Source organism: Lepidochelys kempii, chromosome 1 (genome assembly GCF_965140265.1).
Source record: "Lepidochelys kempii isolate rLepKem1 chromosome 1, rLepKem1.hap2, whole genome shotgun sequence".
Lineage (NCBI taxonomy): Eukaryota > Metazoa > Chordata > Testudines > Cheloniidae > Lepidochelys > Lepidochelys kempii.
Genome location: NC_133256.1, coordinates 13,283,900 through 13,309,126, shown reverse-complemented (window position 1 = coordinate 13,309,126; position 25,227 = coordinate 13,283,900). Strand labels below are relative to the sequence as shown.

General features: G+C 41.3%; 1 protein-coding gene across 5 annotated transcripts in view; it reads right to left on the bottom strand.

The window, feature by feature from the left end:
- Positions 1-25,227, bottom strand: part of UVRAG (UV radiation resistance associated) — a 163,412-nt gene that overhangs the window by 88,737 nt on the left and 49,448 nt on the right. For all 5 annotated transcript variants that reach the window (XM_073335056.1, XM_073335055.1, XM_073335049.1 and 2 more), the window contains one exon: positions 3,333-3,438. In XM_073335056.1, coding sequence (XP_073191157.1) covers positions 3,333-3,438 — 106 coding nt within the window. The remainder of the gene's footprint in view (positions 1-3,332; positions 3,439-25,227) is intronic.

The following is a 25,227-nucleotide window of genomic DNA, read 5'->3' as shown; positions in this document are numbered from 1 at the left end:
AGGAGGCCTGGGATTATTTTAAATCAAAGCTGCAGAAGCTATAGGAAGCCTGCATCCCAAGTAAGGGGAAAAAATTCCTAGGCAGGAGTTGTAGACCAAGCTGGATGAGCAAGCATCTCAGAAAGGTGATTAAGAAAAAGCAGAAAGCATATAGGGAGTGGAAGAAGGGAGGGATCCACAAGGAAAGCTACATTATTGAGGTCAGAACATGTAGGGATAAAGTGAGACAGGCTAAAAGTCAAGTAGAGTTGGACCTTGCAAAGGGAATGAAAACCAATAGTAAAAGGTTCTATAGTCATATCAATAAGAAGAAAACAAAAAGAAGTGGGACCACTAAACACTGAGGATGGAGTGGAGGTCAAGGATAATCTAGGCATGGCCCAATATCTAAACAAATACTTTGCCTCAGTCTTTAATAAGACTAAAGAGGATCTTAGGGATAATGGTAGCATGACAAACGGGAATGAGGATATGGAGGTAGACATTACCATATTTGAGGTAGAAGCGAAACTCAGACAGCTTAATGGGACTAAATTGGGGGGCCCAGATAATCTTCATCCAAGAATATTAAAGGAATTGGCAGAAGAAATTGCAAGCCCATTAGCAAGATTTTTTTTAATGAATCTGTAAACTCAGGGGTTGTACTGTATGATTGGAGAATTGCTAACATAGTTCCTATTTTTATGAAAGGGAAAAAAAGTGATCCGGGTAATTATAGGCCTGTTAGTTTCACATCTGTAGCATGCAAGGTCTTGGAAAAAATTTTGAAGGAGAAGGTAGTTAAGGACAGTGAAGTCAATGGTAAATGGAACAAAATACAATATGGTTTTACAAAAGGTAGATCGTGCCAAACCAACCTGATCGCCTTCTTTGAGAAAGTAACAGATTTTTTAGACAAAGGAAACGCAGTGGATCTAATTTACCTAGATTTTAGTAAGACATTTGATACTGTGCCACATGGGGAATATTAAATTGGATAAGATGGGGATCAATAGGCAAACTGAAAGGTGGATAAGGAATTGGTTAAAGGGGAGACTACAACGGGTCCTACTGAAAGGTGAACTGTCAGGCTGGAGGGAGGTTATCAGTGGAGTTCCTCAAGGATTGGTTTTGGGACCAATCTTTTTATTACTGACCTTGGCACAAAAAGTGGGAATGTGCTAATAAAGTTTGCAGATGATACAAAGCTGGGAGGTACCGCCAATTTAGAGAAGGACAAGGATACCCTACAGGAGGATCTGGATGACCTTGTAAACTGGAGTAATAGTAATAGGATGAAATTTAATAGTGAGAAGTGTAAGGTCATGCATTTAGGGATTAATAACGAGAATTTTAGTTATAAGCTAGGGATGCATCAATTAGAAGTAACGGAGGAGGAAAAGGACCTTGGAGTATTGGTTGATCATAGGATGACTATGAGCCGCCAATGTGATATGGCTGTGAAAAAGCTAATGCAGTCTTGGGATGCATCAGGAGAAGTATTTCCAATAGGGATAAGGTGGTTTTAGTACCGTTATACAAGGCACTGGTGAGACCTCACCTGGAATACTGTTTGCAGTTCTGGTCTCCCATGTTCAAGAAGGATGAATTCAAACTGGAACAGGTACAGAGAAGGGCTACTAGGATGATCCGAGGAATGGAAAACTTGTCTTATGAAAGGAGACTCAGGGAGCTTAGCTTGTTTAGCCTAACTAAAAGAAGGCTGAGGGGAGATATGCTTGCTCTCTATAAATATATCAGAGGGATAAATACCAGAGAGGGAGAGGAATTATTTAAGCTCAGTACCAATGTGGACACAAGAACAAATGGATATAAACTGGCCACTAGGAAATTTAGACTAGAAATTAGACGAAGGTTTTTAACCATCAGAGGAGTGAAGTTTTCGAATAGCCTTCCGAGGGAAGCAGTGGGGGCAAAAGATCTATCTGGCTTTAAGATTAAACTTGATAAGTTTATGGAGGAGATCGTATGATGGGATAACATGGTTTTGGTAATTAAATATTCATGGTAAATAGGCCCAATGGCCTGTGATGGGATATTAGATGGGGTGAGATCCGAGTTACCCAGGAAAGAATTTTCTGTAGTATCTGGCTGATGAATCTTGCCCATATGCTCAGGGTTTAGCTCATCGCCATATCTGGGGTCGGGAAGGAATTTTCCTCCAGGGCAGATTGGAAGAGGCCCTGGAGGTTTTTTGCCTTCCTCTGTAGCATGGGGCACAGGTCACTTGCTGGAGGATTCTCTGCTCCTTGAAGTCTTTAAACTACAATTTGAGGACTTCAATAGCACATATAGGTGTGAGGGTTTTTTTTGTAGGAGTGGTGGGTGAAATTCTGTGGCCTGCGTTGTGCAGGAGGTCAGACTAGACGATCATAATGGTCCCTTCTGACCTAAATATCTATGAATCTATGAATCAGTACTAAAGACAATGAACCAAATTTTGAAAGAGCCACTCATCAAAATATACACCAAATCTTTGGATCTAAAGGTTTGTCACGTGAGTAAAATGAATAATTACTTTTCACCCACTCTATAGTTAACAGGATTAAACATGGATATTCCATATTTTGTCAAAACCTTTGCCTAGTTTGAGACACTTACTGAAATTAGTTCAGTATTCTCAGTCCAGGACCTAGCACATCACAAAATGATTGGCTTTTTTTTTTTCAAATGGATACAAGGCGCCAGAAGCCTGCCAATGGATGCCAATATAAATTTCTAAATGAAGTCACCATGAACAGTTTTGGCTATATTAGCTCACAGCACTGAACTGAGCTCAGCTCTTCTGTGAGAGAAACTAGTGCTAATATGTTGCTTCTCTCTAAAAGCCAGTGAGGACAAGAATACAAAGCTATAACTAAATCACAGTAAATATTTATAATGGCTGTGTCATTTGTGTGTTTGAGAAGTTGTTACACGCATTGTGCTGAGCCCAAAAGACTGGGCTGCAAAGTAGTACAATTATTAGACTCAACCCAAACAACTAGAAACCACCACACTTTTTCCACTGGTAGATCATTAATCCCAATCTCTAAAATTTTATTTTTGCTGGCAAATGTTGTGTGTTCATTATACAGTTGATGTTTACGCATTAGCAATGTAAAATATAAAGTGACCTATTAATCCCCCCCCCCACCTTCTCTGTTATGTAGATGTAATCCAAAATCCAATACATTGCACTTTCCAGATAAGTTTCCATTCAAAATAGCTGATATTAAATGTAAAGGGTGTTTTATACTGAAGTTTTAAAAGATGCTTGTGTCCATTGGGCATCATTTAACTGCATTCTTTTAAGGAAGAGTAAGATTTCAAAGTTGAATGTCAAAGCCTACCAGTCCATTGCTTGTGGATGTAAGTCTCAGTTTTTCTTCAATCTCCCTTCCTATTTTCTGAACAGTTACCTGAGTCTGTTTAATTGCACACTGGGCTCTATGAAGCCTGAAAATAAAACACAAGTTATAGAAGGAATGAAATATTTTTTATATAATGTGCCCTTGTAATGAATATACTGGTTACTCCAAACAGCAGAAACAATATGAACCCAAAACTACTGACTCCCATTTTAAAAGGGGAAGAATACCAATGGTCTCTTTAGATACTGAGGTTTTGTAATTAGATGTCCAAAATGTACCCCTACGGTCTTAACTCTGCCATGTGTGTCAAATGTCCTCCCCATTAGCTAGGTTGAGACTCGCATCACAGAACTTCATAGTGCGTCTACAGGAGATTAGGTAAGTGGGATATGATGGGCTGTCACAGGGGAGCCCCCACTGTGCCACAACTAACTGGAAGTTGCGAGACCTAAGCGGATGAAGATCTGGATATTATGGGGTGGTTATTACATTTTCAGCACCCCTCAATCTAGCTAACAGGAGCAGGAGAGGAGATGGGCACTCACCACATACTGCTGAATCTATTTTTAACTAGAAATTAAAAGAACTGTGAAGGAATGTAATGGCAAAACAAGCTTAAAAAGCTTTAAAAAAAAGCTTAAAACTCCTTCCCAGAGCACTAGAAAGTACCATAGGGGAATCTAGCACTTCCAATACTATTCGGGAGAAGAGGAGCGGACTCTGAAAAGATAAACATGTCAAATACTTCCCATAAGGCACATAATTTAGCTTTAATTAACTCACCAATACTATAAAGCAACTGGTAAAACAACGGGGCCATACTTATGACTATAAGAAAACGTTTGCTTTACAAGATAGTTCATCTTATCAATTTGGCTCAGAAAGGACCCTACAGAATAGCAGCATTTTATATTCACTTTGCACAGGTGTAAGCATCTACATGGGGTGTAAAGTGATTGAGAATAAGGCATATTAGCTTTAATCTGTCAAGGGAACAGAACATGGGAAATTTCCAATACTCCATGCTCTCATAAAGCATAGGAGGAGTTTTCAAAGGATTCAAAGGGGAGTTCAGTGCTCAGTTCCCTTTAGAAATCCCAAACCATGAGTCCAGAAACAAAAACAGCAACTCAGGAGCCCCATCAGAGATTTTTTCTATTTAAGACAAAACAATCGGTCAGGGATGGTGTAGGTATACTTGGTCCTCCCTCAGTGCAAGGGGATGGAATAGATTACTCTAGAGGTCCCTTCCAAACCTACGCTTCCATGATTATATGAAGCCACATTGTTCCTCAGCCAGTTAAAACATATTCAGAATAGAGATACAAAACAGAATCCACCTAAACAAGGTTTCAAGGTGAGACTATGCTTACAGTAAGGATCTCAATTTACTCCAAAACTTGAATTTTTTTAAAATCAAAGTCAGTATTGCCAAAAACACAAAGCAGCCTGAAACAATGGTAGTATGTGAATGCTCATGAGTTCCGAAATACAAGGGATTCATGGCCATTATGCATGACGAGTTTGTACCATAGATTGGTTTTAGACAGGCCATGCCAATGGTGTAGATTGTTATCCCAAAGGAAGTACAGCTAGAGATTCTAGTTTGAATTTGCTTCTGAACTGGCAGTGCACTCCGCTCCTGTGGCATGACATGTATACAGAACAGCAGTGAAAACGCAGCTGCACAAGTGCTATTGACTGGAACTTGAGAGAGAACTATCTTAATTCTTGACCAGAGGACAGGTCCTGGGATGTGAAGCCTTCGAGAGACTATCATCTGAAATCCAGTGTAGGTGAACTCAACTGTCTTCATGTCTGGATGCAGTGCCGAGCTGTTGGCCAATTTGTTCCCATGTAATAATTGTAATTTAATAGCTTAGATACCTGAATATTTTGTTTCCTTATTTTCAGGTGATGATAATTTCATATGGAAAGGTACTACCCTGTAGTGAGACAAACATGCCACTGCCATAGTGCCTTTTAGCTAAGTCGTCCTATTATGAAATGACTGACATTGATCAAAATAAAAATATCACGAGTCCCACACATGAAGTGCATTGCTCGTGCACGGAGGTGAGGGAATGAACCTCTGAAGGGTATTTGTATTCATTTTAAACTAAAACAGGTCAACAGTATTAGTAATCTCCACTACAGTATTGTAACTGCCATTGCACTGTAAGGGTATGTCTACACTACAGAATAAGGTCGAATTTATAGAAGTCGGTTTTTTAGAAATCGGTTTTATATATTCGAGTGTGTGTGTCCCCACAGAAAATGCTCTAAGTGCATTAAGTGCATTAACTCGGAGTGCTTCCACAGTACCGAGGCTAGAGTCGACTTCCGGAGCGTTGCACTGTGGATAGCTATCCCACAGTTCCCGCAGTCTCCGCTGCCCATTGGAATTCTGGGTTGAGATCCCAATGCCTGATGGGGCTAAAACATTGTCACGGGTGGTTCTGGGTACATATCGGCAGGCCCCCCTTCCCTCCCTCCCTCCATGAAAGCAAGGGCAGACAATCGTTTCGCGCCTTTTTTCCTGAGGTTACCTGTGCAGATGCCATACCACGGCAAGCATGGAGCCCGCTCAGGTAACCGTCACCCTATGACTCCTGGGTGCTGGCAGACACGGTACGGCATTGCTACACAGTAGCAGCAACCCACTGCCTTCTGGCAGCAGATGGTGCAATACGACTGGTAGCCGTCCTCGTTGTGTCCAAGGTGCTCCTGGCCACATCGGCTGGGAGCGCCTGGGCAGACATGGGCGCAGGGACTAAATTTGGAGTGACTTGACCAGGTCATTCTCTTTAGTCCTGCAGTCAGTCCTATTGAACCGTCTTATGGTGAGCGGGCAGGCGATACGGATTGCTAGCAGTCGTACTGTACCATCTTCTGTCGGGCAGCCATGAGATGTGGATGGCATGCAGTCCTTCTGCACCGTCTGCTGCCAGCCAAAGATGTAAAAGATAGATGGAGTGGATCAAAACAAGAAATAGACCAGATTTGTTTTGTACTCATTTGCCTCCTCCCCCGTCTAGGGGACTCATTCCTCTAGGTCACACTGCAGTCACCCACAGAGAAGGTGCAGCGAGGTAAATCTAGCCATGTATCAATCACAGGCCAGGCTAACCTCCTTGTTCCAATAAGAACAATAACTTAGGTGCACCATTTCTTATTGGAACCCTCCGTGAAGTCCTGCCTGAAATACTCCTTGATGTAAAGCCACCCCCTTTGTTGATTTTAGCTCCCTGAAGCCAACCCTGTAAGCTGTGTCGTCAGTCGCCCCTCCCTCCGTCAGAGCAACGGCAGACAATTGTTTCGCGCCTTTTTTCTGTGCGGACGCCATACCAAGGCAAGCATGGAGGCCACTCAGCTCACTTTGGCAATTAGGAGCACGTTAAACACCACACGCATTATCCAGCAGTATATGCAGCACCAGAACCTGGCAAAGCGATACCGGGCGAGGAGGCGACGCCAGCGCGGTCACGTGAGTGATCAGGACATGGACACAGATTTCTCTGAAAGCATGGGCCCTGCCAATGCATGCATCATGGTGCTAATGGGGCAGGTTCATGCTCTGGAATGCCGATTCTGGGCTCGGGAAACAAGCACAGACTGGTGGGACCGCATAGTGTTGCGGGTCTGGGACGATTCCCAGTGGCTGAGAAACTTTTGCATGCGGAAGGGCACTTTCATGGAACTTTGTGACTTGCTTTCCCCTGTCCTGAGGCGCATGAATACCAAGATGAGAGCAGCCCTCACAGTTGAGAAGCGAGTGGCGATAGCCCTGTGGAAGCTTGCAACGCCAGACAGCTACCGGTCAGTTGGGAATCAATTTGGAGTGGGCAAATCTACTGTGGGGGCTGCTGTGATGCAAGTAGCCCATGCAATCAAAGATCTGCTGCTATCAAGGGTAGTGACCCTGGGAAATGTGCAGGTCATAGTGGATGGCTTTGCTGCAATGGGATTCCCTAACTGTGGTGGGGCCATAGACAGAACCCATATCCTTATCTTGGCACTGGAGCACCAAGCCGCCGAGTACATAAACCGCAAGGGGTACTTTTCAATAGTGCTGCAAGCTCTGGTGGATCACAAGGGACGTTTCACCAACATCAACATGGGATGGCCGGGAAAGGTACATGACGCTCGCATCTTCAGGAACTCTGGTCTGTTTCAAAAGCTGCAGGAAGGGACTTTATTCCCAGACCAGAAAATAACTGTTGGGGATATTGAAATGCCTATATGTATCCTTGGGGACCCAGCCTACCCCTTAATGCCATGGCTCATGAAGCCGTACACAGGCAGCCTGGTCAGTAGTCAGGAGCTGTTCAACTACAGGCTGAGCAAGTGCAGAATGGTGGTAGAATGTGCATTTGGACGTTTAAAAGCGTGCTGGCGCAGTTTACTGACTCGCTTAGACCTCAGCGAAACCAATATTCCCACTGTTATTACTGCTTGCTGTGTGCTCCACAATATCTGTGAGAGTAAGGGGGAGACATTTATGGCGCGGTGGGAGGTTGAGGCAAATCGCCTGGCTGCTGGTTATGCGCAGCCAGACACCAGGGCGGTTAGAAGAGCACAGAAGGGCGCGGTACGCATCAGAGAAGCTTTGAAAACCAGTTTCATGACTGGCCAGGCTACAGTGTGAAAGTTCTGTTTGTTTCTCCTTGATGAAACCCCCCACCCCTTGGTTCACTCTACTTCCCTGTAAGCTAACCACCCTCCCCTCCTCCCTTCGATCACTGCTTGCAGAGGCAATAAAGTCATTGTTGCTTCACATTCATGCATTCTTTATTCATTCATCACACAAATAGGTAGCCCAGGAGGGGTGGTGGAGGAGGGAAGGAAAATGCCACACAGCACTTTAAAAGTTTACAACTTTAAAATTTATTGAATGCCAGCCTTCTTTTTTTGGGCAATCCTCTGTGGCGGAGTGGCTGGTTGGCCGGTGGCCCCGCCACCGCGTTCTTGGGCGTCTGGGTGTGGAGGCTATGGAACCTGGGGAGGAGGGCGGTTGGTTACACAGGGGCTGTAGTGGCAGTCTGTGCTCCAGCTGCCTTTGCTGCAGCTCAACCATACACTGGAGCATACTGGTTTGGTCCTCCAGCGGCCTCAGCATTGAATCCTGCCTCCTCTCATCACACTGCTGCCACATTTGAGCTTCAGCCCTCTCTTCAGCCCACCACCTCTCCTCCCAGTCATTTTGTGCTTTCCTGCACTCTGACATTATTTGCCTCCATGCATTCGTCTGTGCTCTGTCAGTGTGGGAGGACAGCATGAGCTCGGAGAACATTTCATCTCGAGTGCGTTTTTTTTTTCTTTCTAAGCTTCACTAGCCTCTGGGAAGGAGAAGATCCTGTGATCATTGAAACACATGCAGCTGGTGTAGAGAAAAAAAGGACAGCGGTATTTAAAAAGACACATTTTATAAAACAGTCGCTACACTCTTTCAGGGTAAACCTTGCTGTTAACATTACATACATAGCATATGTGCTTTTGTTACAAGGTCGCATTTTGCCTCCCCCCACCACGTGGCTACCCCCTCAACCCTGCCCCCTCCCTGTGGCTATTTCTGTTTAGCCACAGGCAAACAGCCCAGTGGGAATGGGCTCCTCTGAGTGTCCCCTGAAGAAAAGCACTCTATTTCAACCAGGTGACCATGAATTATATCTCACTCTCCTGAGGATAACACAGAGAGATAAAGAACGGATGTTGTTTGAACGCCAGCAAACATACACTGCAATGCTTTGTTGTACAATGATTCCCGAGTATGTGTTACTGGCCTGGAGTGGTAAAGTGTCCTACCATGAAGGATGCAATAAGGCTGCCCTCCCCAGAAACCTTTTGCAAAGGCTTTGGGAGTACATCCAGGAGAGCCGCGAATGCCAGGGCAAAGTAATCCTTTCACATGCTTGCTCTTAAACCATGTATAGTATTTTAAAAAGGTACACTCACCGGAGGTCCCTTCTCTGCCTGCTGGGTCCAGGAGGCAGCCTTGGGTGGGTTCGGGGGGTACCGGCTACAGGTCCAGGGTGAGAAACAGTTCCTGGCTGTCGGGAAAACCGGTTTCTCCACTTGCTTGCTGTGAGCTATCTACAACCTCATCATCGTCTTTGTCCCCAAAACCTGCTTCCGTATTGCCTCCATCTCCATTGAAGGAGTCAAACAACACGGCTGGGGTAGTGGTGGCTGAACCCCCTAAAATGGCATGCAGCTCATCATAGAAGTAGCATGTTTGGGGCTCTGACCTGGAGCGGCCGTTCGCCTCTCTGGTTTTCTGGTAGGCTTGCCTCAGCTCCTTCAGTTTCACGCGGCACTGCTTCGGGTCCCTGTTATGGCCTCTGTCCTTCATGCCCTGGGAGATTTTCACAAAGGTTTTGGCATTTCAAAAACTGGAACGGAGTTCTGATGCACGGATTCCTCTCCCCATACAGCGATCAGATCCCGTACCTCCCGTTCGGTCCATGCTGGAGCTCTTTTGCGATTCTGGGACTCCATCATGGTCACCTCTGCTGATGAGATCTGCATGGTCACCTGCAGCTTGCCACGCTGGCCAAACAGGAAATGAGATTCAAAAGTTCGTGGTTCTTTTCCTGTCCACCTGGCCAGTGCATCTGAGTTGAGAGCGCTGTCCAGAGTGGGCACAATGGAGCACTCTGGGATAGCTCCCGGAGGCCAATACTGTCGAATTGTGTCCACAGTACCCCAATTTCGAGCCGGCAACGTCGATTTAGGCGCTAATCCACTTGTCAGGGGTGGAGTAAGGAAATCGATTTTAAGAGCCCTTTAAGTCGAAATAAAGGGCTTCATCGTGTGGACAGGTGCAGGTTTACATTGATTTAATGCTGCTAAATTCGACCTAAAGTCCTAGTGTAGACCAGGGCTAAGTATGGGATAGCTCCATATAGAACAAATTTTCCATAACTTAGTTTAGAGAGGTTTTCTTAAATTTTTGCATTAATGGGTAATTGCTTGAACTACATTCTTAGAGATTTTTAGGAACAGGATTTAGTGCTGCATTTGTAAAGCCAATCTTTCTTACATTTTTTGCTGTCAGTCACCTCAGTACTGCTCTCTACTTACTCATAAGTAGTAAACCCAGTTGGTCAGCATTTTGAAGTCAGGATTTCCTGACACGTTCACACTAATTACAGTAGCTCCACCTGCTCCAAGAATCTGCAGTTTTACACTTGCAATTCAGACAGAATACTTAGAGATGGAGAAGTGGCAGCAGCAGAATTTCAGTGGCATTTTAGAGACCGTCCACTACGTCAATGTGGGCAGCCACAAACCAGGACGCACATTGTTGAGGACTGCAAAATGACAGCTTCCCGGAGGTGTTTATGCTCTGAACATTGCTGATAAGAACGCTTGATCGGTTTGGCTTGATCCGATTGCATATACCAAATAAATAATAAATGACCATCTACAGTTCTTGATCCAAAGAGCCAACTCCCATACACCTGTTTATACCAAGGACTTTACATATTAAAACTAAGTAAGTTTATCTATATTGGACTACAATGCATCTTGAAGATAATGCGTTAGTCTGCACCAGTAATTCCTCCATGAATTTTAGAAGACTTGTCCTAATAAAGACACACAGATTGAAGTTTGTTACCCTGTAACTTTCCCCCACTTTTATCTCCATTCTAAACAATTGGGAATTATTCCTTTTAGAAATTTGCGGAGACTGATGAAAGGATCCACTTCCAGTTTTCATAATATTTTAATAAGGCTAAAATACTAGTTTTCTTTTTCAAATATCCATAGTTATTAGCATTCTTCAAAACAGTTTGGCTCCCCACAATGGAAGCAGATGTTAAATTTCAACATGCACAATATAGTTTTGTGTTCAAAGCTTTATATACCAGCATACCCATAGCTAGCTCAGAATTCAACTGCCCTAAGCAGCTAAAGGGATACTTATGGAGAAAGGTTGCAAATACACACCACTAGAACAGGAAGCCAGGTTCCCAGCAAGCTGAGGAACTCCATGGGGTAATGAGAGCAGACAGGAAAACCAAACATGCCTGCTTCCCAGAGTCATGGACTCTCTAGGACACAGATAACTTCCTGACCCACATGGAATTCTGTACAGTTAAGATGAGTTCTCAATTAGAGTTCAGACTGTTCACATTTCTGTCATGCAAAGTTCCTACACAAAAAAAGACTTCTCAGTTCTGTCTTCAGTGCACAGGAACTGATTTAATTCAACAAGCTCACTAGCATTTGCTTTTGATCTTGATCTATGTCCTTTCCCTTCTATCTTCAGTGGTATGAATCCTCATTTCAATCTTATGCTAAATAATTCCTTTGAAATTCTTTTGTTTATTCTTCAAAGTGTTTGCAGATTCTGCTGTCCAACCCTTTCAGTCAAGCTACACATTTCATTCCTTTAAAATCCCCCCCAAGAAACAATTCCTCCAGAACCCTGTTTTCTATAGGGTTTCTCTGAATTCAGTGCAATTTATCCATGTATGTCTAGGATTAAGATGCCCAGAAATGAACACCATTTTCCAGTTATGTCGCATAGGCATGTAGAGACGTTCCAGTGTTGGGATAAATATACAGTTCAAACGTGCATTGGCTTATTTTGCTGCCATATCATAGGGCAGACTTCTGTTTAATTTGCTGTCCTATTGCCTGTGCTGTCTCAGCTTCATTGGTTTCCAGGATACTCCTTTTCAAAGGTCTGGATCATTTCCCCCCGCCCCCACACATTACCTACAGACGGAGGCGGCCTGGGTCTATGCTAGGGAATTAGTTGAGTATAACTGAAATCCACACCCCAAGCGATGCAGTTCAGCCCACCGAACACCCAGTGTAGACAGCGGTACATCAATGTGAGAATTCTCCCTTCGCCCTAACGACTGGCTTTCAGGGAGGTGGTTTATCTACTCTAACAGGAGAGCCCCTCCTGTCAGCACAAGTAGTGTCTTCACTGAAGCAGTGCAACTGCACCACTGCAGCATTTTAAGTGTACATAAGCCCACAGGAAAAAACAGAATATTGCGTTTTGCCCCTGGCTTCAACCCCCTTTAGTTCTTTTATGCTTAACTTCAAATCATTCTGGGCCCCTTTGTATTTTCTTCTTTCAAAACTTTGCTGGCATTTGCTGCTCATCACAAATTGGTATCAGTACTAAGAGTGGGCCGTTTTACTCAGTTTTCTACATCAGCAAAGGTACTGAGTAAAATTTTCAAAAGTGCCTAAGTGACTTAGGAGCCAGAATCCAATTTATGTCCCATTTTTCAAAAGCAGAAAATGAAAACAAGACTTAGGCACTTTTGAAAATAATATGCATTGACAGAGCTCTGGCTAATATTTTTTATTTTATTTTAATTTTTTTTAAAGCGAAGTATTTTTATAAAGCCACAGCTCTCAGGCACATTGTGCAATATTTCAACTAGTACCCGCCAGGAATCTCTCTACTTTCAGAATTTCTCATGTTGAGAAGTTTTAGTCGTCTCATGCTCACAGTAAGGTCGATAAACATTGCAGATATTCATACAGGCTTCCTTAAGCCAGTACATACTTTAGCAGGATATTTTTTCAAGGTGGTGAATTTATATGCAAGTTATTCCAGACCTATTCAACCTGCCCACACGATAATTTTATATGACAATTCAGTCCCACAATCAAATCCTCTTCTATTAAATGAGAGACTTTAAAATTTAAACCAAATATCAGGCAGACATATTCCAGTCATTTCCTTGTGGTAAGAAACAAAAATTGCTTAACTGTTATATTTGATTGCCCAGATTCCTCCACAACAGTACCATTTGAAGTAAGGTATCAGTGTGTAAGTCTGTACACACACACACTAAATGAATGGAGAGGATGTGTGTTAAGTGTTGCCTTATTTTTTTAAAAAGGCTGGACAGTAAGGTTCTGTCCACAGCTAAAGTTAAACTTTCCAAAATTAAACTTCTAAGGGATTTCCCTGTCAGTAACATGCCAACTGAATGCCCATAAAATAAACTATTGGCGTTGAGGTGTGCACTATTCACAGTAATATTATTGGGGAAGTTACGTGCACATCTTCCCCATGCCAAGGGAGAAGGGAACTATCCATTTAGATAGAAGTGTCAAACTGTTGGGAATGGACTCATGACTGGGAGTGCCTACCTCAGGGCAGACTATCAAAAACAGGGCAGACACCCCAAACTAATAGTATGTTCTATAATTCGATTTCACCAAACAGTAACATGTGAATTCCTGGATCTCTGTACCAGTCTTACCATGGAGTACACAGACAATCCCCTTAGGCTCTCCAGTCTACCTTGCCACCCTGGCAAGATGAACTAATGATAAATGGTCTCACACACACAAGTTGTTTCCAGTCCCATGAGACCAATCATTTACCCCAGATCAAATGGTACCCTAGATCTTGGATCAGTAACTGGTTAAAAAGATAGGAAACAAAGGATAGGAACAAACAGTCAGTTTTCAGAATGGACAGAGGTAAATAGTGATGTCTGTACTGGGACCAGTACTGTTCAACATTTTCATAAATGATCTGGAAAAGAGGTTAAACAATGAGGTGGCAACGTTTGCAGATGATACAAGACTATTCAAGATAGTCAAGTCCAAAGCAGACTGTGAAGAGTTACAAAGGGACTTCACAAAACTGGGTGGACGGACAACAAAATGGCAGATGAAATTCAGTGTTGATAAATGACAGAATATCAGGGTTGGAAGGGACCTCAGGAGGTCATCTAGTCCAACCCCCTGCTCAAAGCAGGGCCAATCCCCAACTAAATCATCCCAGCCAGGGCTTTGTCAAGCCTGACCTTAAAAACTTCTAAGGAAGGAGATTCCACCACCTCCCTAGGTAACGCATTCCTGTGTTTCACCACCCTCCTAATGAAAAAGTTTTTCCTAATATCCAACCTAAATGTGAAGTAATGCACTTTGAAAAACGTAATTCCAACTATACATATAAAATAATGGCATCTAAATTAACTATTACCACTCAAGAAAGATCTTGGAATCACTGGATAGTTTTCTGAAAACATCCACTCAATGTGCAGCGGCTGTCAAAAAAGCTAACAAAGTTGGGAATCATTAGGAAAGGGATAGATAAAAGAAAATATCATATTGCCTCTATATAAATCCATGGTACTCCCACATCTTGAATACTGCATGCAGATCTGGTCACCCCATATCAAAAAAGATATTGGCATTGGAAAAAGTACAGAAAATGACAACAAAAATAATTAGGAATATAGAACAGCTTCCATATGGAGATTAATAAGACTGGGACTCTTCAGCTTGGAAAGGAGACAACTCAGGATATGATAAAGGTCTATAAAATCATGACTGGTGTGGAGAAAGTAAATAAGGAAGTGTTATTTACTCCGTCTCATAACACACGAACTAGGGGCCATCAAATGAAATTAATAGGCAGCAGGTTTAAAAACAAAAAGTATTTCTTCACACAATCCACAGTCAACCTATGGAACTCTTTGCCAGAGGATGTTGTGAAGGCTAATACTATAAAAGGGTTAAAAAAGGAACTAGGTATGTTCATGGAGGATAGGCCCATCAATGGCTATTAGCCAGGATGGGCAGGGATTGTATTCCTAGTTTTTGTTTGCCAGAAGCTGGGAATGGGAGATAGGGGATGGATCACTTGATGATTACCTGTTCTGTTAATTCCCTCTGAAGCACCTGGCATTGGCCACGGGTGGATGGGGCAATTAATGTTTTTGTCTTATAATGGCCCACTTAATTTTTGACAGTCCTCTGGAGGTGGGGGGGGGGGGAGAACAATTCCTGTGCCTAGGTTCACAAATTCAGAGCAAACATTTTCAAAGCTGTAAATCAAAGCTTACATATTTCCTTATAGCTTGGAACACAGACGTTACAAGTGAGTTAATATATGCAACATTTCATAGAGTCTTAACACTAAACACAGTCTTGTAAGAAAAGGAGGACTTGTGGCACCTTAGAGACTAACATTTATTTGAGCATAAGCTTTCGTGAGCTACAGCTCACTTCATCAGATGCATGAGCTTATGTTCAAATAAATTTGTTAGTCTCTAAGGTGCCACAAGTCCTCCTTTTCTTTTTGCAGATACAGACTAACACGGCTGCTACTCTGAAACCAGTCTTAAGACAATACCTATTTTGAACAAAACTAACATACAAATGAGCTGATTTGGTTTCCAGCTGTGAGTTTGTTAGTTCTTAGCTAATCTACAACCTTGGCTAGAGCTAGCACTTAGTTTACCAGCACAATAACTCAATTTTCTGTAAAGACAATTCCTAGAACATGAATCAGACCTCTTATGAAGTGTCTAGCATAACAATGAGACTCAATTCCGTGCAGAGAAGAGTCTATCATTACAGAAAAGTAGTGGAACTGCCATCATCTCTGTCCTACATCACACAGACCATGATCCTGATTCTCATTTAAACAACCATTATAACACCTATGACTTCAATGAGTTACTTATGATATACCCCACTGCAAAAGAGATCAGACTCTAACCCACACATTTGAATGCTACCTCCCCATTAAAACTGGATTAGAAATCTAGGAGTACTTTTCTGCTCAGTTTCATTGTCATCTTGAATCTAAGATCATCCCCTACAGTTCTCATCCTAAAATTAGCAAGATCTGTGCTTCACTACAATCTGCTTCATTTATAGTAATGACAACTATGAGCATGCTGATAGCATAACAAATATTTAGTCATCAACCAGTGCGGGATTCGTCCTAGGTAGTTCTGGATTTTATTAGAATTAGCACTTTAAAAAACTAAATTCAAGGTTTCAAAAGTCCACTGGACAGACTTTCCTTTGGAAGCAAGGGGATCTGGGCCAATTTTCACAGGATGTAGAGACTTCTTAAAAAAAAACGGTTTAGCCAGTGTTGTGTTCTCGTTCAGTGTCTGCAGACTGCTCTCCAGTGTCTCTGCAGCAACTCAGCTTCGTCAAGCAGCAGTAGAGTGACATTAACAAAAAATGTGACCATTTTACTATTACTCTAGGCCCTGTGAGCTGCAGTACAATTCTCCAAAATCATGTAAATTTCATGCATTTTGGCAAAGCTACATTCAGGGGGAGGACCACCCAAAAGTAGTTTGGTGAGGTAAAATAGTTGAATCCTTATTCCTCCTCCCAAGCCCTTATCACAGCAATAAGGATGTTTCAGAGAGAGGAAGAGGAAACAGCTCTTTCTTCCTTCCAAAAGGAAAGTGAAAAGGGAATGGGGTGAGTACACAAAATCAAAACTTGAGACCTTTACTAGTTAGAAACTAGTATCAAAGACTGATTCCCTAAACCGGATACCAGCATGCTGGTAGAAATCCAAACTATTTCTATTTGTCTCAGCAACAGCGTTAACTAGACTGGTCAGCAAACCATTATTGCTGACTAATAAAAATCACAGTAGTCTGAATTTTTTCAAGCCTGAGCTAGTTTGTTTTCTTGAACTGGTTTCTAGATTAGCCACAAGGCTTCATACTGGAAGCGTGAACAAGGTATGGCCAGTCAAAGGGTAAGACTAAATTTCATCTCTTTTGCATGTATTGTGAACTCTGGGCCTAATACGGGAGATCCACTAATATCAGTGGTCAGGTTTCAGAGTAGCAGCAGTATTAGTCTGCATTCACAAAAAGAAAAGGAGTACTTGTGGCACCTTAGAGACTAACAAATTTATATGAGCATAAGCTTTCATGAGCTACAGCTCACTTCATCGGATGCATTATCAGTGGGAGTACTGATGTGAATTGAGGATTGCAGAATACGTCCCTCAATCTGGAAAGTCTTTGGACTCCTTTCACCATGCTATGGATATCTTAAGACCAAAGCACTTGTGCTAATTAGTTGAAAGATCACAAGACTTTGGAAGAGTGAACGATCTTTGTTTATTTGACAGTCCATACAATGTCAATGACACCATGGGGTCACTGCTGATACAAATTTGTGGTCATCAAGTTCTATTTTCTTAAGAAAGTTGTCATTTGTCACAGATAGAAATCTGTGATTCACTTTCTTCTCTGTGTGTTTGGAGGCTATTTAGGGTAGTCACAATTGTTAGACCATAGCTTTTATTTTGTAGACTGGTAATCTTTTCTTTTATACTTCTATGGATTTGCATTCAGCATCGATTTCTGATTTTATTAGACATTTATTTCTTTGATGCATAGATGTGGTTAATTGTTTGAAAGATTATCCAACTTTTTGGATTGTTTCAATTTTTTGTTCTCTTCCTTCTATCTCTGTTGTATCTGAACTTTCATGTACAGTATTTGAATTCTTGGTTGTCAGCCATGACTACCCAGACTAAATACAACAGTCACACATGCTACAGCTATCTCTCACAAGAGAAATAAATATACTGAAGGTCAGATTTGCCAAAACAACCTTAGTTTACACTAAATTTATTTAAACAGTATTGACACTGGGGATTTAGAAAATAGAACAAAGCTTTTTTGGCAACAAGAGAGATATGGGATATCCAAATTGCAAACACCCAACCCCATTATTAAAAATAAGGCTTCTATTAAACAGATATTAAATAAAAATACAAAGCCTGTATAAACATTGCTTTACATTTGTCCAGAGATTAGATTCTAGGAAGCTCCTGCCAGACTCCAGCCAATTTAAAAAAATATATTTTGAGAAAGCCCCGTTAAAATGTCATTTACTTTTTCTTCATTTCCTTTCCCACCTACGATATCCAACAGATTTTTCTGCTTTATAATTAACCTCACCATCACCCAATTCCTTTAGAAATGTGCCAATGACCTTGCAATTTGACCTGGGCCAAGAAGCAGAAAGTAGTGGTGATGGAAAGAGGAAGTATGGAGTCTGAAGACCTACATTCTATTCCTGGCACTGACATTGACTTCCTGTGTGACCTTAAGAAAGGTACTTTACAGAAGAAGTTGCTGGGCACAGAGGAGAAGTGTAGGCTGCTGAAACACGCTGGACTCTTGGATGAAATGTGCTATGAAAATGCAAAATGTTCAGGGTGACAATCCATAATGTAAGTTTATTTCCTGTTGGGTGGAAAAAGCTCCTGTCTTGAGGTGAGGTGGGTATGCACTCACTCCTAGGATTCAAATCAACAGTAGCCAGAGTCAAAAATCATAATAGGACAAATGTATCTGTGCTTACCTGAAAAATCTCCTTTCTTCAAGTAAGATTTTTTTGGTCAAAAGAAAGGAAATGGCATTTAGAGGAGATAAAAATCTTTTAAAATTAGGTTTTATTTAAATTATAAGTTTTTTAAAAATAAGCCTATTTAAAATGAAATCTGAATTTAATACAACATATGTTAAGGCCTAACTTTACTGTAATCTCAACACATTTGATAAAAAATATGCTGTATCCATGAGCCTCAATCAAAAAACTGAGTTAAAGGCTGCTTTTCTCCATCAAGAAAGAATCAAGGGAAAAACATCCTGTCTTCTGAGATCAAGCTTTATAAGGCTAGCACAATAGGTCATGTATTATATTAAGGACTTGATCCTGTAGAGGATCCAGGGATTGTGCTACTAGGTGCAAGAGACTGGCAAAGTCATCACAGGCATTGGGATTGGGCCTCTGGACTCCAGGAGACACCATAATGTATCTCATCAGGCTCATCCACTGAGCCCACCTGGGTGGTCTTACACTCGTTACATGGCTTCTTCCTTGAAACTCCGTCCATGATAGCAACTTACTCTCCAGCTCATGCTAGAACACTGATCTGCCCAGTAACTACCAGCCCTTGCTTCTGGATGGTTCTGGGCACTTCACACAAACAGCCTTGCTCTGTCTTCTTGCACATGTACATAGGCAGAGATACAAACAAGCAGAAATCCATTAATTTCTCAACTGCCTCACTGTCTCTAAACAAATAAAATACTGCAGTGCAAAAAAGGCATGTGGGTTACACAAGCAGAAGTCTTGGATAGTTCTTTTGTTTGTTTTTTTTGGAGGGGGGGGAAGGAATGGGGCAGGGGAGTTCTGTAACAAAAGGAAAAGGAGCAGAGTGTGCAACCAGAAAGGAGCAACACTTGTGTCAAAGCAAGGCACTGCAGGAAGAAAGGACAGCTTTTTTAGAGCAGAGCAGAGCGAGTGCTGATTTCAACACCTGGGAACTGGAGGGGGGAAAAAATGCCATGGCTACAGATTGTAAAAGTCACCCTATGTGGGAATATTTTCAAGGAGTTCCTGTACCTCTGGGTGAGAAAGGAATACTTGCCAAATGTAAACAGTGCAACAAAAATGAAAGGCCTAGTTTTCAGAATGAAACATTATGAAAGACAGACACTCATCAAAAGGCAGTGGCTTTAAAGACGATGTGGACGTCTTAACAGTCTTGATCAACCATTAGTAAAAACTTATTTTTGCACCTTTTTGTGTCCTTCCTACCATGTCTTACTACTCTAGTAAATAACAGACTGTCAAAAATTTGTGTTCTGGGTAGGTTACTTACAAATTTCAAAATATAATTGGTATATTACTTTGTTGAAGTAGTTACATTTTTACTGGTTTCTGAGTAACAGCCCTGTTAGTCTGTATTCGCAAAAAGAAAAGGAGTACTTGTGGCACCTTAGAGACTAACCAATTTATTTGAGCATAAGCTTTCGTGAGCTGCATCCGATGAAGTGAGCTGTAGCTCACGAAAGCTTATGCTCAAATAAATTGGTTAGTCTCTAAGGTGCCATAAGTACTCCTTTTCTTTTTACATTTTTACTGTTACTGCTGGACTTCTGAAATTATTTTTATTGCTCAATATAAACAAACATCCAAGTTGAAATTTCCTGTTTAAAGTTTAGACATTTATGAATTTTAATATTTTTTAGAAGTCTTCAAACTGTTTGGTTTGTTGCTAGAGGTAAGGGGTTAAATAGATTTAGAATCTTCAGTGGTTCTCAAACTTTTGTACTGGTGACCCCTTTAACATAGCAAGCCTCTTGTGTGCAACCTCCCTTTTAAATTTAAAACCTTTTTACATATTTAACACCCTTATAAATGCTGGAGGCAAAGTGGGGTTTGGGGTGCAGGATGACAGCTCGCGACTCCCTATGTAATAACCTCATGATCTTCTGAGGGGTCCCGACCCCCAGTTTGAGAAATCAGGATTTATTTTTTCCCTATAAAACTGGATTTAGACTAAATAAATAGTAATAAACAGTTTCAGGAGGAGGAATCTCATTTACAATCTTATTTTTCAAAATGAGAGCACTGAGTAATACTCAGTGACGGACTTTTCTTTACTCCATTGTGTTTCAGGGTCCAGCTTTGACATAAGGGGTTATGAATGTCCACCAACAGCAATGTCAACAAACTTCAGAGTAATCTGCTAGTACAACCAGCAGCGATGCAACTAAACATACATCAGACAGTAAAATGACCCGTGTACATTTAAAAACAAAACAAAACAAAACAAAAAACTTCATCGTCCAGTAAAGCCCATGGATGTGTTCATAATCAGGACCAGTAAATTCCAGCAAGACTCCACAGATGAAAAGATTGCTCAGTTCAAATTCTTCCTTTCATCTTGTTCAGATGAAACATTTCATGGACACGGTTCAATCACTATGACCAGGCTACTCTCCACCTGGCAGAGCACACATTGCTGGAAAGAGGAAATTGAACACTGTGCAAAAAACATTGAAGGGAAACTCATTAATCTGAGTCTTGACGGGTGGAGCAATGTATACAATGATCCACTAACATATGCTTGTGAGACAACAGAAAATACGGTTGTCTATCTTACAGCAACAGCTGAAACAGGAAATGCCCATACAGCAGTATACTTAAAAGTAGCAGTAAAAGCTGTAACAAATTTAAAAATTCATATGTCAAGTGCACAGCTTTATCAGACAATGCTGCAAATGTAGCAAAGATGAGAAGAAATCCAGGAGACTATAATGAAAGGAACCTGAAACTTATAGCACATGGGTGCAGTCTTCATCTGTTGCATCTTTTAGCCAAAGATTTAAGTACAACTCCAGGAAAAGGAAAAATATTGTTGAAATTGCAAAATATTGCCATAACCACTTTGATTCAACTTCATTGAAGAAAGAATAAGTATTGTTTAATTTTCTTTTGGGATCCATAAGAACTTTATCCAAGTATTCATTTTAAACCAGTCTGGTTTTCCAGTAGCAGACCTCCTATCCACCCAAAGATCCAGGGTTAGGTCAATCAGTCCCCAGAGTCATAGCCTCTTCAGTCAGAAAGGCATAAGCAGCAGTATCAGTATTGCTCTCTCATTCCAATTTTTTGTATCGTCCTAGGGAGCAGCAGAAAAGATTGGAAGCTATAGCAAGGACCAGGCCCAGTTTTGCAAGAGGTCACTCACCACCTCACATCCCAGGATCGCACACACAGGACCCAGGGTACTTTATTTACTGTTTCCAGATGCAAAAAGGTTGATCGCCAGCCCATCTTGATAAGCAAGATTTCTGGAGCCACTATATTAGTCAGACTTCTGCCACGTAAATCTTGGTGATCATCTCCACCTTGACTGGCCGCGTACATAGAAATAAAACTTTGGTCCAGCCAGGACAGAAGCATCTCTCTCTATGTTATAGGGCTAACTGTGTTCTTCCAAATTACGAAAACAGACATGTTGACAGTTGTGACTAAAACAGGCCTGTTTTCCATGGAAGGAGCAGTGCTCCGAGACCTCAATGAATTGGTGTGTTCCAGCTGGTGGATACTGTACACTTTCGGGTACCAATTCCCTGAAGTGAACCAGGAATTTCTCTTCAAAAAAAAATATCCAAATCTCTGCATTTACCACTCGTGGAAGTGAAGAATATATAATTGGAACTAGATTTGACAGAAAATAAGATGAAATGCAGAGGGGATAGATAGATTACTATATAGATATGATGAACTCTATCACTGAAGCATGCACATGTGTGAGATCACAATCCCCAACAGACTCCACTAAATTGTTATTTTTTGTTAGGTTGGTTCTGGGGCAACACTTGTTTTCCCATTACATCCATCTTCATCTCTATCAACATTCTTCAGAGATGTAACCTTATACCCAACATCCTCAACCCAGGCCTATGACTCACTTGCCTGGCACAATGAATGTGTGTCTCCTTATCACAGTTTGCTTCAGTTTCCTATACAGAACCTTTAACAGAGCGAAGGGAGCAGGGGGAAAAAGGTCCAGGGAGAGAAGTGAATTTCATAGATACATAGATTGACCTCCTGTATAACAGGCCACAGAACTTTCCTAAAAATTCCTAGAGCAGATTTTAGAAAAACATCCAATGATGAAGAATCCACCACAACCTTTGTTCCAGTGGTTATTACCTTCACTTAAGAATTTACACCTCATTTCCAGGCCAAAAAGTGACCCCACCCAGCCTGGGCTGCATCTTTTTAAATTATTTAAGCCACTGAGTGGTAAGCTACAATGTCAGAAGTTATTACTGTGAGAAGGAATGAATTGGAGGGAGGAAGCAGTTTATTACTTTTGCTATTCAGTATAAGAACCTAGCAGCTAAAAACCATGGCCCACCTGTTCACGAAAGCACAGTAATCAGGTTGGTCTTCTTGGCTTTGAAGCTTAGGGAGAACTAATACACATCCTTAAGTAAACAAGGCTTTACCCTCTGGAGTTTTAGTTTCCTCAGCACTGCTACCCTGCCACAGCTTCAGCAGTTTTAGAAGCAATGGGAATGTACTGGCAACCCCTGACATTTTAGCCACAATGCCATCTAGACCTGCTTTGAGAGGAGTTAGAGGACATTATGGTTAGCGCCTTAGCAGCTATCTGGAGCTCTGCTTACATTAGTTTTTCCATTGGTAACAATAGTGCTACATTTTAGAAAAAAAATCTAGTGCAGAAACAAGCGTTTTCTATATTTACATATAGCGATAAATACAGCATGGCTGAAATACCTCAACAACTGTAGTGAAAGTTGCCAAAGTGTATTCACACCTACAGAGTTCAACAATACAGGGATCAGGAGGAACAGCAAATCTTGGAGGACAAGAACTACATAGCACTAGATGTGCTAAAGAAAAGCCCACTTCATAAGGAGCATGTTCTCATTATTTCCTTGTACTCAGCCTGTATCCACCCATCTGTTGTCTTTACTATGGGCTAAATCGGTGCTGCTGCAATCGATGTAGCGGGTATAGATTTAGTGGGTCTAGTGAAGAAGCAGTAAGTTGATGGGAGAGCACTCTATCCATTTCAGTATTCCACTTCAACAAGAGGTGGAAGATATGTTGATGGGGAGCATCTCCCATCGACATACAGCAGTGTCTACACCACGCTAAGTCAATGTAAATTACGTCGACTTAAGTTACATAACTTATATCTACTTACAGGGTTAGTGTAGACAAGGCCTTAGACCGTAAGCTGTTTGGGGCAGCAACTGTCTTTGTTTGTACAATGCCTGACACAATGGAGTCCTGACCCATGACTGTGGCTCCTAGGCACTATGATAATGCAAATAACTAGCTTGTTGTGTCGAACATTTTCTTAAAAAAATGATAAGACAGAAAAAAAAAAAACACTAAATGGTTTATGAAGTTTCCTACATTAAGACTAAGTGTTACACACCAATCAGGAGATGCCCAAATTTAAAGTTACACAGGTTACTTAACTGTCCCGTTGTGTATCTGCATTACTAGTCTTTAGTTACAGGATAGCATACTATCTCAAGTACAGTGTGTCTTCTCCATTTCCACACTCTCCAACAGACACCTTTGTATACAAGGCGCACACATTACAAATGACTCGTGCACAATAGCATACAAGTTGCTAGACACATTTAAAGTTATAGAAAAAATAAATTTCTTAAATATACAATATCCGTGATCAATACATATGCACAATGGGAAGTTAAGGTTGTATGCAACTGGAGACTAATACTTACCCCACTATCATTTTTAATTCCGTTTTTGCATGGATTCCATACATCTACATATATTTAGGCACACAAATACTATAAGCAGAATATAATAAACTGAATGTCATTATACAGGACATTCAATTTATTATAAACACACTAGTCCACAATGCCAACTAATGAAAGATGTGTTTAGTAGGGCTGTCAAGTGATTAATCGCACAATTAAACAATAGAATACCATTTATTTTAAATATTTTTGAATGTTTACTACATTTTCAAATATATTAATTTCAATTACAGAATACAAAGTGTACAGTGCTCGCTTTATATTTATTAAAATATTTGCACTGTAAAAAAAATTTTCAATTCACCTCATACAAGTACTGTAATGCAATCTCTATCATGAAAGTTGAACTTACAAATGTAGAATTATGTACAAACCCCCCCAGCATTCAAAAATAAAACAATGTAAAACTCAGTCCTACTTCTTGGTCAGCCAATCACTCAGACAAACAAGATTGGTTACAATTTGCAGGAGATAATGCTGCCTGCTTCTTGTTTACGTCACCTGAAAGTGAGAACAGGCATTCGCATGGCACTTTTGTAGCTGGCATTGCAAGGTATTACATGCCAGATGTGCTAAAGATTCATATGTCCCTTCCATGCTTCAACCATTATTCCAGAGGACATGCTTCCACACTGATGATGGGTTCTGCTTGATAACGATCCAAAGCAGTGTGGACTGACGCATGTTCATTTTCGTCATCTGAGTTAGATACCACCAGCAGAAGGTGGATTTTCTTTCTTGGTGGTTTCGGTTCTGTAGTTTCCGCATCAGAGAGTGTTGCTTTTTTAAGACTTCTAAAAGCATGCTTCACACCTCATCCCTCTCAGATTTAGGACAGCATTTCAGATTCTTAAACCTTGGGTCGAGTGCTGTAGCTATTTTTAGAAATCTAACGTCAGTACCTTCTTTGCGTTTTGTCAAATCTGCTGTGAAAGCGTTCTTAAAACGAAGATGTGCTGGGCCATCAT